Source organism: Anarrhichthys ocellatus, unplaced genomic scaffold, assembly GCF_004355925.1.
Source record: "Anarrhichthys ocellatus isolate YVR2014 unplaced genomic scaffold, GSC_Weel_1.0 scaffold91, whole genome shotgun sequence".
NCBI lineage: Eukaryota > Metazoa > Chordata > Actinopteri > Perciformes > Anarhichadidae > Anarrhichthys > Anarrhichthys ocellatus.
The window spans coordinates 336,594-351,091 of NW_022280121.1; the positions used below are offsets into that span (position 1 = coordinate 336,594).

General features: G+C 44.2%; 1 protein-coding gene across 8 annotated transcripts in view; it reads right to left on the reverse strand.

The window, feature by feature from the left end:
• The window catches only part of syne1a (spectrin repeat containing, nuclear envelope 1a), a 122,884-nt gene that overhangs the window by 20,339 nt on the left and 88,047 nt on the right, over nt 1-14,498 (reverse strand). For 7 of the 8 annotated variants that reach the window (XM_031875462.1, XM_031875459.1, XM_031875461.1 and 4 more), the window contains 27 exons: nt 12,434-12,574; nt 11,072-11,185; nt 10,535-10,696; nt 10,059-10,253; nt 9,746-9,919; nt 7,511-7,702; nt 6,652-6,783; nt 6,311-6,408; nt 5,925-6,075; nt 5,615-5,743; nt 5,304-5,477; nt 4,966-5,181; nt 4,737-4,838; nt 4,511-4,630; nt 4,224-4,424; nt 3,943-4,116; nt 3,712-3,843; nt 3,366-3,562; nt 3,048-3,180; nt 2,753-2,935; nt 2,481-2,630; nt 2,173-2,349; nt 1,914-2,069; nt 1,668-1,823; nt 1,392-1,562; nt 1,001-1,134; nt 704-908 (listed from right to left, as the gene is read on the reverse strand). In XM_031875462.1, the coding sequence (XP_031731322.1) occupies nt 704-908; nt 1,001-1,134; nt 1,392-1,562; nt 1,668-1,823; nt 1,914-2,069; nt 2,173-2,349; nt 2,481-2,630; nt 2,753-2,935; nt 3,048-3,180; nt 3,366-3,562; nt 3,712-3,843; nt 3,943-4,116; nt 4,224-4,424; nt 4,511-4,630; nt 4,737-4,838; nt 4,966-5,181; nt 5,304-5,477; nt 5,615-5,743; nt 5,925-6,075; nt 6,311-6,408; nt 6,652-6,783; nt 7,511-7,702; nt 9,746-9,919; nt 10,059-10,253; nt 10,535-10,696; nt 11,072-11,185; nt 12,434-12,574 (4,269 nt within the window). The remainder of the gene's footprint in view (nt 1-703; nt 909-1,000; nt 1,135-1,391; nt 1,563-1,667; nt 1,824-1,913; nt 2,070-2,172; nt 2,350-2,480; nt 2,631-2,752; nt 2,936-3,047; nt 3,181-3,365; nt 3,563-3,711; nt 3,844-3,942; nt 4,117-4,223; nt 4,425-4,510; nt 4,631-4,736; nt 4,839-4,965; nt 5,182-5,303; nt 5,478-5,614; nt 5,744-5,924; nt 6,076-6,310; nt 6,409-6,651; nt 6,784-7,510; nt 7,703-9,745; nt 9,920-10,058; nt 10,254-10,534; nt 10,697-11,071; nt 11,186-12,433; nt 12,575-14,498) is intronic. The other variant, XM_031875463.1, reaches the window with a different exon arrangement.

A 14,498-nucleotide genomic window follows, 5' to 3' on the forward strand; every position in this document is an offset into this window, starting at 1 on the left:
CATGTACACAAATGGCACAGGGTCGACAGGACTGTATTTTCAATGCAAAAGCAATGAAATACTTAATAAAGGAACTCTTGACATATCTAAAATGTCAGAATTCAAGAGAAGCCGATGCATGTTTTCATATTTAGGTGTTTATCCAGTGGGTTTTTAAAAGGTTCCAGTCCCAAAGAGGGCCATGTGATCCTTTTGCTGAAGGTTTGGTGAAAGGCTTTCTTGTAAAAAGCCTTTCCAGAAAGGACAGCTCATGTACAAACAACAGTTAAGAGTTCTCAACCACTAATTGTCTACTATAAGTTTGAATCAGTGATCCTCTGTCAAAATAACGGTCTGCATACAGTATTAGGACAGTCTTTCTCCAGACATTGCCCAGCATGGCCCTACAAGCCCAGCGTGACACTGTGGGACCCCTGTAGTGTAAATCAGGGGCCTGTCTTTCCCTTTGCGGTCTCCTTTTCAAAGGGCTTTTGTTATATTGTGCTGTGAATCTACATTCAAGCAGACAATAGAGCAGGGTGCAATTTGGTATTCTGCAGCGGGGTTAGAGGCTTTGTGAATCCTCATAGTGAGCTGACAAGCCGCTTTGGAGCTTATTCACAACATATCAGAAAGGAGGCTGGGGGTAAGCTTCAACTGCTGACAGAATTTGTTTCACGTAATCATATAGTGGACTGTGTTACACTGTCCCATCTCTACTCACATCACAGTCCATTATCCAGGCGCTGCTCTCCTCCTCTGTGATCTCCCTGTCGGTGGCGCTCTTCAGCAGGCGATCAGCTCGTTCTTCCTGTTTCTGAACCGCTGTCACACACTGGCCACACGATGACCTGTAGTGCTGCCACAGCCCCAGCAGGGCTTTACTGCTCCTCAGCTGTTCTGAGATCTGCTCTAGTAGACTGTTCCACCTGTAACAGAGGAGGAGAAACACATTGCTACATATTGACCTCAGCTCAGAAGTTGCTGCAATTTGATTTGAAGTCACTTTTGTTACCCCTACCTAATGTTGACGTCCTGGAGGGCTGTGTTGAGTGTTTCAGCCACAGAGGGGTGGCACTCTGTCAGTAGCTGGTGTGTTACAGAGCCAAACTTCTTCAGGCTGCTTTCCTGTTTATCCATCTCGTACTGCAGGTTCTTAAAAACACAGAGGCCCACGAAAGGTAAATTTCATCTTCAAAGCTTGTAAAGAATTTGCTTAACACATTCTATTTATTATCTCAAAAAGAGACATCACTGCCAATTGTCTTTTGGGACACTGAGCAGATGTTTCCGTTCACACTGACCTGCAATAGTTGTTGCAGTAAACTATCTCGAGCATGACTTTATGTACTAATAACAGACGCAAAGTCTTTTCAGTGGTGTGCCACTCTGCACACATCTGCACTCCTCACCTCCAGACTCTCCACCTGTTGCTGTACTGCCTCTAGAGACCCGTTTAGAAGACGCAGCCTGGACACAGAGTACCTCCCCTCCATCAGGTAACCATTAATCTCCTCTGAAGCTCGCCGGTACAGCGTCCACTGCTCCAGCATGGACCGCAGGCTCACCTTCATCTGGCTTATCTGATAGGAAAGGTGGGAGACAAAACGTGTACTTTTAAGCATCTTAAAAGTACAATGGGGAGATCTAGGCAACAATCATGAGGGTAAGGGTTCCAAGAAGCTCACCATGTGGTCCAAATGAGCCCAGGATTGGTTCAGTCCTTTAAGGGTCTCTTTGACAACAGAGCAAGCGGCTCCTGTCTCATCCTGGATGAGAGCATTTCCTCGTTCCTCAGCTTTCTGTAGATCCTTCTCTTTTTCCTTCACTAATTCCTCCAACTCCTGCAGCAAACAAATCCTTTGTTTTTACTTCCTAAAAAATAAAACTCAAACTGTGTGTTGCATCCATATCATCGGTGTATGCATGTGTACCTGACAGTCTTTAAGTGCATTCTGCACAGATGCTACATCCTCTATCCTGTGTCTCTTCTTCAGTTTATCCTCCTGTAGTGTGAGCCAGGTATTCAAGGCCTGAACTCCATTTTCATGCTCCAACCAACCTTCCAAAAGTCCTTCCAAAAGCTGAATCTAAAATATAGACGGAATTCAGAACAATTTTAGAACTCAGAAACTGCAAACTACAAATATAAGAAGAAAGGTCAGGTCTGTGACACTGTAACTGAAACATTACCTTTTCAGCAATGAGCCCCTGTAGTATCTGCCATCGTCTGTTCATAGCTCCCAGCTTCTCAGCAAAGTCTGTTTTGTCACTGCGCTTTCCCTCCACATCTTGACTGCTGATCTGCAGCACTGACTGGTTTACAAAGTCCACAGTCAACTGCTTACAGGTCAGATCTATGCGGAAACCCTGTGAAATATAAATGAGACACGATGTGACTGTGATGAGGAAGAGGGAATAAGAGAAAAGACACAACATATACTGATACTACTGAACTCTTTGGTTGTTATCAGAAAAAAAACAAAAAAACAGTTTTCTACCTTATACTTCTGTAAGAAGTCCTGGACCAACTCTGAGCCTACAGCTCCCATGATTTTGTTCTGGTCCTCCTGTATGAGGTTTTCCAAAAGAGAGATCCAGCTCATCAGCTCTGTGATGGCGTGCCGGGAAGCCAGCTTCTCCATCTGCAACTAAGGGAGGACAGCAGAGGGGTTACAATGTATACAGCACCAGCTAGGGCAAAAACCTCTTGGGAAGAAAAATTGTGCAACAATTGACAAACATTAAAGTTGAACGGCTGCTGTTCTCAGACCTGGTGTAGCTTCTCTTGTACTACAGGAATACGAGTCAACAGCTCAGCCCACTGAGTGTCAATGTGGCCCAATGCCGTCCTGAGACCAGCTGTATCTACTCTTTTCAGTCGCAGAAGCTGGTTGCCTGTACTCAGCACAGACGAACGCAGAGACGACTTAGCATCCACCTCTTTGGAAAATTCCTGTCAGAAGCAAAAATGACCGTGAGTTCAGTTGTAATCTAACCATGCGTTCATGAATAACAGAGACTATATTATTTTAAGTGTGCGGTACATTGTTGCTGCTCAAACTAACCAGGAAGGCATATAGGTGGTCTCTGACGGTCTCTAGCTCCTGAGGCACTGTCACTGACTGGGTCGTCCAGAACTCCAGCTGGTCCAGAGCCGAATGCAACCAGTGGCTCAACTCTGCTGACTCACTCTGGTACCTGAAGGTGACACACAGGACAAAATGTGATATTTTAGTTTCGACAGCTTCTGAAAGGAATATTTCTTTCTGTATTGAGCCTCAGGGTATCACAAACAGGATCGGTGACTCACATAGCTACAATACTGATTTGATTCTTGGCACGCTGTCAGACAAAACAAACTCAGACTATTGTTAGACACAGACCTGCTCCAGTGTTTAAGCGTGGAATCAAGGCGGTGCAGCTCCTTGTTGACCTTGGTAGTGGAGGAGAGCCAGTGATCTCCCAGCTGGGTTAGCTGGTTCTCCAAGTCTGAGCAGCCAACAGACAGAAGAAGCCTCTTGCCCTCCTCCATGACCTGGTACAGCTGGGACTGATGCTTCGTCAGGCTGGCCTTCAGACGCTAGAGGACAGAGGGATAATTAATATTATACCAAGCATGCTTGACTACAGCTTTCAGGGTAGGTCAGATGACATCTTGACAGTGTCATGCATTATAAGGATGCATGTATTCGGGCATCTATGCGTGTCCAGCCTGTTTAACGTACTAACCTGGAAGAGGCCGATCCTTTCAACTAGTCTTTCCTCCGTCTCCTCGACCAGGCCTACAGTAGGGATGCTACATTCCACAGCCTCCAGCTGTCTACACACAGCCTGGTAGTCTTCCACAAGCCTGCTCCATGACTGTTAAAGAGAGGAGACAGAAGAGAGTGGCTAAGTTAATTCATTCTACACGTTTTATTTAACTTTGTACTGTTCCTATTTGTTGTCACTCATTCCCACCTCCAGTATGCCCTCCAGCTCCACTCCCCTCCTGTGGGCCTGTTTGAGCACACTGTGGGCTAAGGCCATTGTCTCCTCCAGGGCCTGGCTTTCCCTCTGCGCCACCAGACTGGACACTTTACTGTAGAGCGCCTGCGTGAGGATCATATGGCACTCCAGACCCTGGAAAAACTCCTGTATTTAAGGAAAACATGTTTGAAAGACAATGTTAGAAAAGAAAGAACTAAGTCTCTAGGTGAACAACAAATATACTGCGACCCCCTTTTGACCACCCTCCTTACTTTGTGTTTTTCCAGTAACATCTGGACCTCTATGACAGAAGCCACTGTCATCTTCTGATCGGCAGCCATCTTGTCCTGGGCGGTGTCCACCAGGTCTGTGAGGTCATGAAGTGCAGCTTCATACTGAGCCTTGAGAGACAAGCCGTGGTTCAGGCTGCTACGTCTGGAACCCACCATCAGAACCAGCTCCTCGTATGCATCCTACACGAAACCATCAACATGTTATCACCATCGGGGCACAGTGGAAGAGAAAGAAGAAATGAGCTCCATAGGGAATTTGATATTACCTGTAGTTTGAGAAGTTCCTGGTTGGAGATTTGGTCAGATTGGAGTCCCTCTGCTCTTGTCTTCAGCTCTGTCACTCTCTGCTCAAACTCTCTCAGACTCTCCTCTACCTCTGATAATGTCTACAAAAGATGCAACACATTTAATGAAGCTACTGCCAATTCACTGGATATGTGGGATTTCTATATTTTGTATTATTTGTGTATCTGCCCTTGGTCGGTATCATACCTCTATCTGTTTGGACGCAGGTCTGTCCACAGTTCCAGCCATCTTCTGTAGCAGCAGGTGTTTATTTTCACCCAGAGCAGTGAACAGCATCCTCAGTTCATTCTGTCAAGTACAACAGAAACAATGTTCTCACTAAGCGAGGCAACTTCCCTGTTCACAAAAGAACGCTTTTTACGTTTACAAGTTTAATCAAACTCAGACTGGTGGATTGACAGAGTTGCCATTGTACCTGGAAGGTTGAGTATTCCTGTAGCCTGTCCCTCATAGCATCACAGTGTTGCTCCAGGGTGGAGTCTAGCAGCCCCATCCTCTCCTGCAGGCCCTCCAGTGTGTCCTCCATCAGGGCTTGCTCCTCTCCTCCACACACCCGGCCGGCTCCTCCACCCAGAAGGTCTCTGCACTGGTTTACCTCCCCGGTCATCGCCTTCAGCTGTTTATTCAGACCCTGAACAGAAGAGCAAAGGTCAGTAACATGGCAAATATATTCCATCCAGTAGAGTTATAATTGTGTTGTCTGTTTATTTCCTCCTTTTGTGTCTATAACAACAACACAAGTGTCAATAGTACCTCTTGATTGGAAAGTTGTGTCTCTGTATCTTCAGACAGCAGCACAGGACCAGAGAGCAGCTGATTCTCAGCAGCGTCCAACCAGGAGGAAGCTGCTGAAACTGCAGCGTACAGGTCCTGCTGGACTGCTGTCCCTCCTAAAGACGCTGCCAGTTTGCTGTCCCCATCCCCCGTCTGTGAGGAAGAACAAAGAATATTCACTCAGTACATTAAAAGCTGTCAGTGAGAATGTTTTTGTTAGTCACAGAAACCATTCCCACTAGGAAACAATAAGTAATGAGAGATTCAAATAAGGAAAATCTGTGCTTCACCTCATTGCCGATTCTTTCCAGAGTCTGACTGCAGGCCTCAAACAAAGCTTTGAGAGAGCGAGAGTCGTGGCTGGCAGACATGCCTCTGAACACCACACTGGGGCTGGACAAACGGGACCGGTGGAGGACCTGCTTACAAGAGGGACAAATGAGACACAAGAGACATATGAAGGTCAGACTGGCAAGCAAGCTGAAATTACCTACAGAATGCAATCGGCCTTAAATAATGAGTTTCAGACAACTCAAAACATGGGTCGACTTAACAGTATTTATTAAAAACATCACACTCCGTGATGTATGCCTTGTGTACCGGGCTAAGCTGATCCTGTTCCATGGAGTTGAGGGAGAGCTGCAGCTTTGTGCTCTGATCTTTATTCAAGTATTCCCAGCGCTGTCTCATCTGGTCCAAAGGAGACACGGTCTCAGGCTCCAGCAACACTCCTCCTGGGATGGACACCTCGCTGTGGGAGGTAAAGGGGTGAGTCGTGGTAAGAGATTGGTCCCCGGAGTGGTGTTTCACCAGCAAGTTCCAATGTAATTAAATGTTTACCCTGCTTATTCAAATAAACATAAAAAATAAACAAATACATCGAACTAAAATCACAGAAGCTCCTCATTAATGTGTGACAGAGTAATGTTTGTTCCCCCTGTGTAAGGCATAACAAAGTAAGTGTGAGAAGAGTGGAGGGAAAGTACCTGTCTCCATTGGGTGTGGTCTGTTGGAGTAACTCCTCTCCAACGCTGGCTACAGACTGGAGCAGCCTCTTCTGTTCAGCTACTTGCTCCTGCAGCTCCTTGGAGGTCAACATACAGCATTTAGGCCATTAAGAATCAGAGTTATATCAGATTTATCTAGAAGAGACACTTCCTTTCTGAAATGGTTTCAATTAGCTATCAAGAAGAGACTTGTTCTGCCCGATAGCACTAATTAAATTGATTAGCACCAAACATGACAGCCGTTTGGCACTCCAGGCAATCAAGATGGAATCAGCTCAGGCCCGTTAGATATACAACTATACAAAAGTTCATCTTCTTACCCTCTGTCGAAGAAGGTTGTCGTGGTACTGCTGGGTGCGTGTGGTTCTGGCCTGGGAAAGCCAATCCTGGACATTAGGACTCTGGGACAGAGACGAGTCCGGCTCACTGTCCTCCTGCTCCTGCAGTGAACCCTGGGAGAAAGACAGAAGGACGTCAACACTTGTCAAATGCTCAAAAACATTAACAGGAGAGAAAAGGACGGGAAAAAATGATTTTCTTTCTGAGGAAGAGGTGATAATGTTTGTGAGTTTGTAAAGAACAGAAAAGGGAACAAAGATTGCAGCCTATTTTTCAAATAGACTCAGATAAATGAGCTATTGTAGATCCTCTGTGTTGTCGAGTAATTCTGTGAATGAATGGATATCATTATTTACTAAAAGAGCACATTAAGGGAGGTCAGCAACAAGGGAAAAATTATTTTCAGTGGAAATTCAGTGATTTTTACCATACACAGAAAATGTAGTTGTTGCTTTTTCCCCCAAAGGGGCCAAAGCCAAAATGTTGTGTCATCAGAACCACACCTGCTGCAGTACATGTAGTGTTAGCATGTGATGAGGTAGCATCCTTTTGTCTGTTGTTTGAGGCCCATTGTGAGACACACAGGCTCTTGTTGTTCCATAGTGGGAAACAGTGGACTTTTATGAAGGAGCATGACACGACCTTTAGTATTTGCACAATACTTCCATTGATACTGTTACACAGTGTCACATAATGCAACACAGCACAACAAAAGTCACACAGAGGCAGGGAGGAAGGAAAAGCTGGGAAATTGAAAAAAGTGTGGTAACGTGGAGAGGAAGGGAACTGAAGGTGTGGAAGAGGAGAGGTCCATAGACCACAAGTGACCCCTGACCTCACCTGTATGCCAACTTGTTTGTCCTGCAGCATCTGCTGCAGCTCCATCAGGCTGTCTTTGAGGGAGTGCAGTTTGAAGGTGAGTTGCTCCGCCTCTCCTTTCGTCTCGGCCCGACCCTCCAGCAGTAAGCTCTCGCTGTGGACGGACAGCTCTGACAGATACGACACCTTCTGCTCGATCTCAAACAGCATATTCTGGAAAGACGAGACACAGTTTATGATAAACTCACTTCTACCTAAAACGTTAAGTAACCATCTAATCAGCCTCACTCTTTAAAAGAGTCATTCATGTGGAAAAACATAATTATCAATCTCAACATTTTTGGTTTGTGACCCAATGAAATGAAGCAACGTTTACTTGTGGCCGCTCATCACCAGACGAGAGGTAAAACCGAAGAGTGATGTTTTTCTTTATTGTATTTGTAGATGCCCAAAAAAGGTAAAATTACACATTAATTCTGGTAGTTTAGTGGCTTCCACTAAACATAGTGAATCACCCTATTATCTTTTCATAACATGCACTGTATACATGTAGCATCCTTCAGCTCGCTTGTTGTTTCTGCCTCTCCTTCTCCCAGACCTTATAAGATACAGTTATTATCACATCAATTATTTTTCAAACTGTTGCCCGCCAAATCCTTTTCAAGATATACCATTTACATTTCCTAACAAGGGAAACAACAGAAAAACAGACTCTCCCTTTTCACGTCCAGGTTGTGTGAAAAGAGGAACATTTGTATGGAAGAAGGGGAGTTACAACCTTAATCCCCATCTTTCACACAAGGATACAAGGGCCCTTGACAGAGATGGAGAGGTAATTCTCCCCAGAGAATTTTTCCCAACAACACAGAGTGACGTCATGTAACTCTTTTCCTTCTATCCGGTGCTGTCAATGTGTGATTCACTGGGAAAGTGGGGAACCTCCGTTCTCTCTACACTTTAACACAAAAAAGCCTCTTTGTGGCATTCTAACCCAAATTCCTCTCGTTTGGCCCAGGATCAAATAGCAGTTGCAAAACTTGTAATGTTTTGCTGCGATTAACACAGTTAAAAGACAAAAGGAGTTCTTTACATATTCTAGTGAGATACAATGTGTGCAGAAAGTTTAGACTCGGCAAGTATTTGATTAAGCCTCTGACCCGTGAGAGGCTACGCTTAAGTGGTTTCTGAGCTGCTTACTGTGTGGTGGTTTTCTTGTAGTGTGTAAGCGTTAAAATGAACAGACGGTGGTTGTTCAGTGAAGAGTTTACTGCAAAGTTAAATGAGCCACACAAAACTGAGGTGCAAAAATACCGAAAAAATAATACTATCCTAATGCAGAACCCTGATTCATCTGATAAAACATTTTAAACACAATTTATTTGTAAACAAAGCCTTCAATATACATTATATTCTTTTCTGCTCCCTTCCTGCCTGAGTTGGTCCACTTCAATTTCTTCCCCTCACTTCATCTCTATAACCTCACATCTTTTCTCACTTCTTGCTCTTTTCTTCTTGACAGTTTTTACCCCCTGGAGATGAGTATCCGCATGGACCGGACCTTTAGACCTGAGCTCCACGGGGGCCATATGTGAGCTATAATCGGCTTACTGTCTCCCAGCTGCTCCCCCACACACACACACACACCTTAAACACTGATTTCCTTTGCCTGAGTAACAGAACTAACATTAGTACTACTGAGAGGTCAATTACAGTACATCATAGGATGAATGTTTAAGCATCTGATTGAATTAGTTTTGCTTTTAAAATGTTAAAGTTATATGCTCCCACAAAAAACTGTCAAGGTACACACACACAAAATATTGTCAGTGACAGAACTGTCTGGAAACTTCCCCGTATTCAGTGCAGGTTCTGTAAAGTTATTCTTGTTTTTGAGTATGAAGTGAACAGTGTATGCGTGACTAAAATAGTAACAGTAATGTAATACCAAGGGAATGAATCCATGGATAGTCATTATTTCTGGCACCGTGAAGCAGCCTGATACTTCACTTTGGCCTTTGATAACTCCCGCTTGATAAAACAGTGGCATACAGACTTTCATACCGTGCCTCAGGCAGTGGTAGGTTTTTCTTGACTGTGTCAGTTGAGGACAACTTTAAAATAAAATCTGCACGTATCAGGACCCATCACACCATCTACCGTGGGCAGCATTGTTGTCCTTGGGAATCTAAGCAAACCGAGCTCAATATCTTTCAGTGCTCAGTCAACCTTTGATGAAAGCAGAAATGTCATTCTCACCTGACAGTCGATGAGCTGCTCCTCCATGTCCAAGTCCTCATTTTGGGCCTGAAGGGCAGAGCTTAAAGTGGCTCGAGTGCTGAGCAACCAATGGTCGAGCTCCTCGGCCTCGCTGTGGTAACGCTGCAGCGCCTGTTCCTGTCGCTGCTCTTCCAGCTGTTCACTTAGTTTTTCCTGTAATGGAGACAGACAGAAATGTTTAGATTCCACAGGTGAAACAATTGTGACACTATAGTTAAGTTCAGTGTAAATAAGAATGAAAGTATGCAAATTTGGGAGATGTAAATGAATATCATATCTTTAAGCGCCTCACCTCCAGCAGCTGCCGTTTCCCAGAAGCCTTCATTCTAATGGTGGCCATCCTCTCTCCCAGCACAGTGAGAGTAGACTGGAGAGCCAGTTGGTCACCAGCCTCCCCATCGCTGTCGCTGTCTGCCAGCTCCTCAGAGAAACACGTCTGCAACTCACCAATCTCATCTTGCAACATCAGGATCTCATCCATCACAGCCTGGACAGATGGAGATAAAAAGAAAAGTGCATTGTAGCCAAGTGGGGACAGCCCATGCCCTATAACAGCAATGTCCCAGGTACAATTATGACCGTAGGAACTACATTCTACTCTCCTCTACACTGTCCTCTGTCAAATAAAGGCAAAAGAGATGTCTTCTGTCTGTCTGAACATGTACTATTACTTTCAATGTTGTCAATATTGACTCCTCCTCTCTCTTTCTCTATGACACACACAAACACAACATATCTCCAGACCTCTCCGTCCCCCCTCTCTCTTACCTGGTGTGCAGCCATCTGGCTCTCGGGGCTCTTGTTGGGCTCCAGGCCCTCATTAAGCGATCCCTCGATGGACTCCATCTTAGTGGAAATGGACTGGAGGGACTCCTGATAGTGTTGCTGCCGCTCCAGAGCCTCGTACAGACTCTTCTGCTTCTCGCTGATCTGTGGTCAGAGTAAAGTGGAGGAAAGAAATGAATGATGGCAAAAATCAAGATGGTAACTGGAGAACAAGAACTCCACTGTACCATCATTTATCTTATGATGTGTGGTAGAGGAGGAATATTATGATTTCAATTTTATCAGTTTGAGTTTCAGTTCAAATTTTGGCAATAGAGTACTCTTGCTAAAGATACACTGATCCCTGATTTTGTCATAACTGTCCAAAAATGTCCCAAATACTAAAATTTCAACTGTGAACTGTTCTGAGTTCACAGTAAGCAAGAAGGATTTCTTGGATCAAAATCTTTTACTGCCCACGTCATACTTTCTTGGTTTATATTCCTTAATTCATTGAGTTCATTGTAGCTGATGATGTACCACGTTCTTGAGTGTTTCCCAGGATCTCTGCAGGTCATCCAGGTTAGCAGCGCTGGTCTCCATAGACGGGTCGTACAGCTCCCGGAGGGGCGCTCGGCTTAAGGCACCTCGACCCTGTGGCACAACAACACGGTGAGTGTAGGCCTCACTAGTGTGTGAGAGCGATGTAGAGCAGATGGTTGAAGAGGGTGTGTTGGTTCTCACATGGCCTTATGTCCTCAAACATACTGTCAACAAGGAATTTGAATTGCCATATTTGGAGGAACTATGCCCACATCTGCTGTACGTACAGTATAGAACATATAGATATAAACTAATATAGAGAGTGGAGTAAAAATGTCTTCAACCCGTTACAGTTCTATGTAGGATAAGGAAAATCAGAATTTAAGATCTGGCTGGCTGAAGTCCGATCAGGTTAGTTTAAAATCTCTCCCAAGATAATTTCCTTCAATCACTTTCCAACTGCCTTATTGATTTTAGTTCACTTCCAACAGTTGGGCTCACATGACATGTCACAAGACAAACATACTGTCTTTACGTCACACAATGATGTAAATTGCTGTTTCTCTCAGAACAACAAAGAGCTTCTGTTTCACTGATGCATCATTAGAAGTCATAGATTACACAAAAAAAAGCTACTTTATGCTAATTTAGCTATATTGAGAAAATGACAACTTTTTCATTCACTCATTTAATCTCAGCGAAAAAAGCATGTGGCAAACAAAGTTTCTTTAGCAAAAAATAAATCTGCAAACATAATGTTGATAGAAAAGAGAAAGCAGGGACATCACAACCAGCTCTCCAGCTGTTTCAAACATCCACTGTGTTGATGGTGGTGGTGATGGGGGGGGGCATTGTTTGGTGGTGGGAATCGGGTGGTGGTGGTGATGGGATGAGTTGGCATGTCCATCTTAACAAGTCAATATTCAGTCTTAAAATCTTATATTAATTGAAACAAAAACAAAAAAGTCTGATAAAAGTTCACTATTATCATAATTCCAACGCAGGCTCACTTGCTGCATTAATATTCAGTATCTTGATATTAAATACGTAATGAAAACCCTTGCATCCAGCAATGTCATTAGGCACAAAAGCCTCTTTGAGACAAGTTCATCTGCATTGGAAAACAATATCATAATCTCATCCTAGTGGCACATTGTTTTCTCATTTCAAGCAGAAGATGTTAAGACTAAATATTTGGTTGACGACTCATTAAGATGGAGATTTTGTTGCTGCAAAGGTTAAGGTTTCTTATGACTGGGAACTTTTTTGGTGTAAAATAGACGGTGGTAGTATGGACGCTGGGCAGGTCAGGTAATGCTGGAGGGCTGTGGATGAAACCAGGGTGGGGGTTTGCAGTACCTGGCTAAGAGGAGCGTCAGCGTTAGCCCCTGGGGAGGGGGAGCGGCAGGCAGGGGGAGAGGAGACCTCGCTGTTGGTGCCCTCCTCCCCCGACTCCTCCGTCACAGGGGAGAGAAGTGTGTGGCAGCGGCCGGCTGTCATCTGACCACGCATACACACACACACCGCACATCAAAAGCGCACATCAAAAGAAGCAGGTATAGGTAACGGGAGGCGGATCAAAACAGAAAACGCCCGGATATGAGGGGTGAGGAGACAGAGAGAGGGAAAAATGAAGAGAGAGCAAACTAATTAATGGGGGAGTGCAGGTTAGCCAGATTGCAGTGAGTACATTGATGATTAATTAGACAGTGAGAAATCAAATAATACTGAGAGGAGACCAGATCACATTACTGCTATCGACATCAAACACTGCAACACTTTTGCCACAGCACAGCATTTTAGAGACATCATTTACTGTTCTGTAGCATCGCAACGCTGGAGTTCTCAGGCAATCAATGAGCCACTCAGATTTCTTTACAGGATACATCAGGGGAAAGGAATGGCCATTACCAGGAAGTTGAAACTCACACATTGATAAAGTAGTATCACACAAACACACACAGACTCTGGTCACACCACACACACACGCACATATATACAGTATATACTGTATAGACACTGTTTCAGAACCACAGTAATTTCCTTTCCATCGCAGACACACCTCCCTTGTAAATGACACCCAGACATCCATATCGTAGATTTCAGCTATATTTTTCTTTGAGAACTAGAAAAGAACCACGTATACCGTTTGATGCATGAGCACAATTAAAATCAAACTTTACTTACACTATATTAACAGTAAGAAGAAGTCCTGAGAAATCCAAAGTTAAGGCCCAAACTTAAATAAAGTATAGCTCAAGCATTGCATAGCTAACGGAGAATACAGCAGCAGCAGCTGTGCTAGAAGTAGCACAGTTGTCTGTGGGCCTGCATGCTTCAGTAGAGAGGCAGAGCAGAAATGTGAGCCAAGCCCTACTGGGCTGCAATTTGGCAGTTAATGCAGAACTAGGACTGGCTCAGGAGCTCGTTATAGTTGGAAAGTTTTTTCCCGGGCTTTATGATGCAATGCAACGCAACGACGAGCATCGGCACACCAGCACATGTGGGAAAGAGATTACTTAGAAGCTGAGTAGTACAGTCCCAACACTGTGGTAACACTGACACAGTACTAATAATGTTAAAACAATACCAAATCAAGGATATCAGCAGTCCTAAGCAATGCTTTTATGCCCCCCCCCCACACACACACACACACACACACACTTATCAGGCTCTGCTCACACACAAACACACACACATCCTGTTTCCTGGCCTGCTGAGACCAAACGCACCACAAACAGCACTAACAGAGCAAGCAGGCGACGAAATCAGAATACGAACGAAAGACACAGAGGAAGAGAAAGTATTGAAGCGAACGAAAAAGAAAAGCACATAAGGCGGACAGAATCAGGGTAATAAAAAAGTGAAGTGAAGTGACACAGCACAATATCAGTGCAGCAATACACAAGAGGAGAATAGTCACACTTGAGGTGTATGGATGATGAGGGAAAAACTCTTGCAATTCAAAACGCAGAAAGAAATAAAAGAAGAACACATTAATTGAGAGAAAAAGCCTATCATGAATCTGAATTATTTTATATTTATGTCATGGACCACTGAATAGATGCGCATGAGGCCCTACAGCCCAATTTAAGCTTAAATGTCATCCCAGGGGGTCCACATTTAGTTAACTTGGAATGTAATTGGACAGACATAACTTTGTACACAGTAACTGGGAAACAGTAACCCGTAATCATAACTGTCACCCACAGACATCCTCTAATTTGGGATAACTTTAAGCCGATTACAATTATTGTGAAATTAGCCGTAAACACTCTCTAGAAACTCCAAAAGGCTCCCTGGGGTTCCCCGTTTTGCAATTTTGAGAAGCAGTGGTCTGGACAGAAAGGCAGAAGGGATAGAAGCTACACATGCAAACACACACACACACACACACACACACACACACACACACACACACACA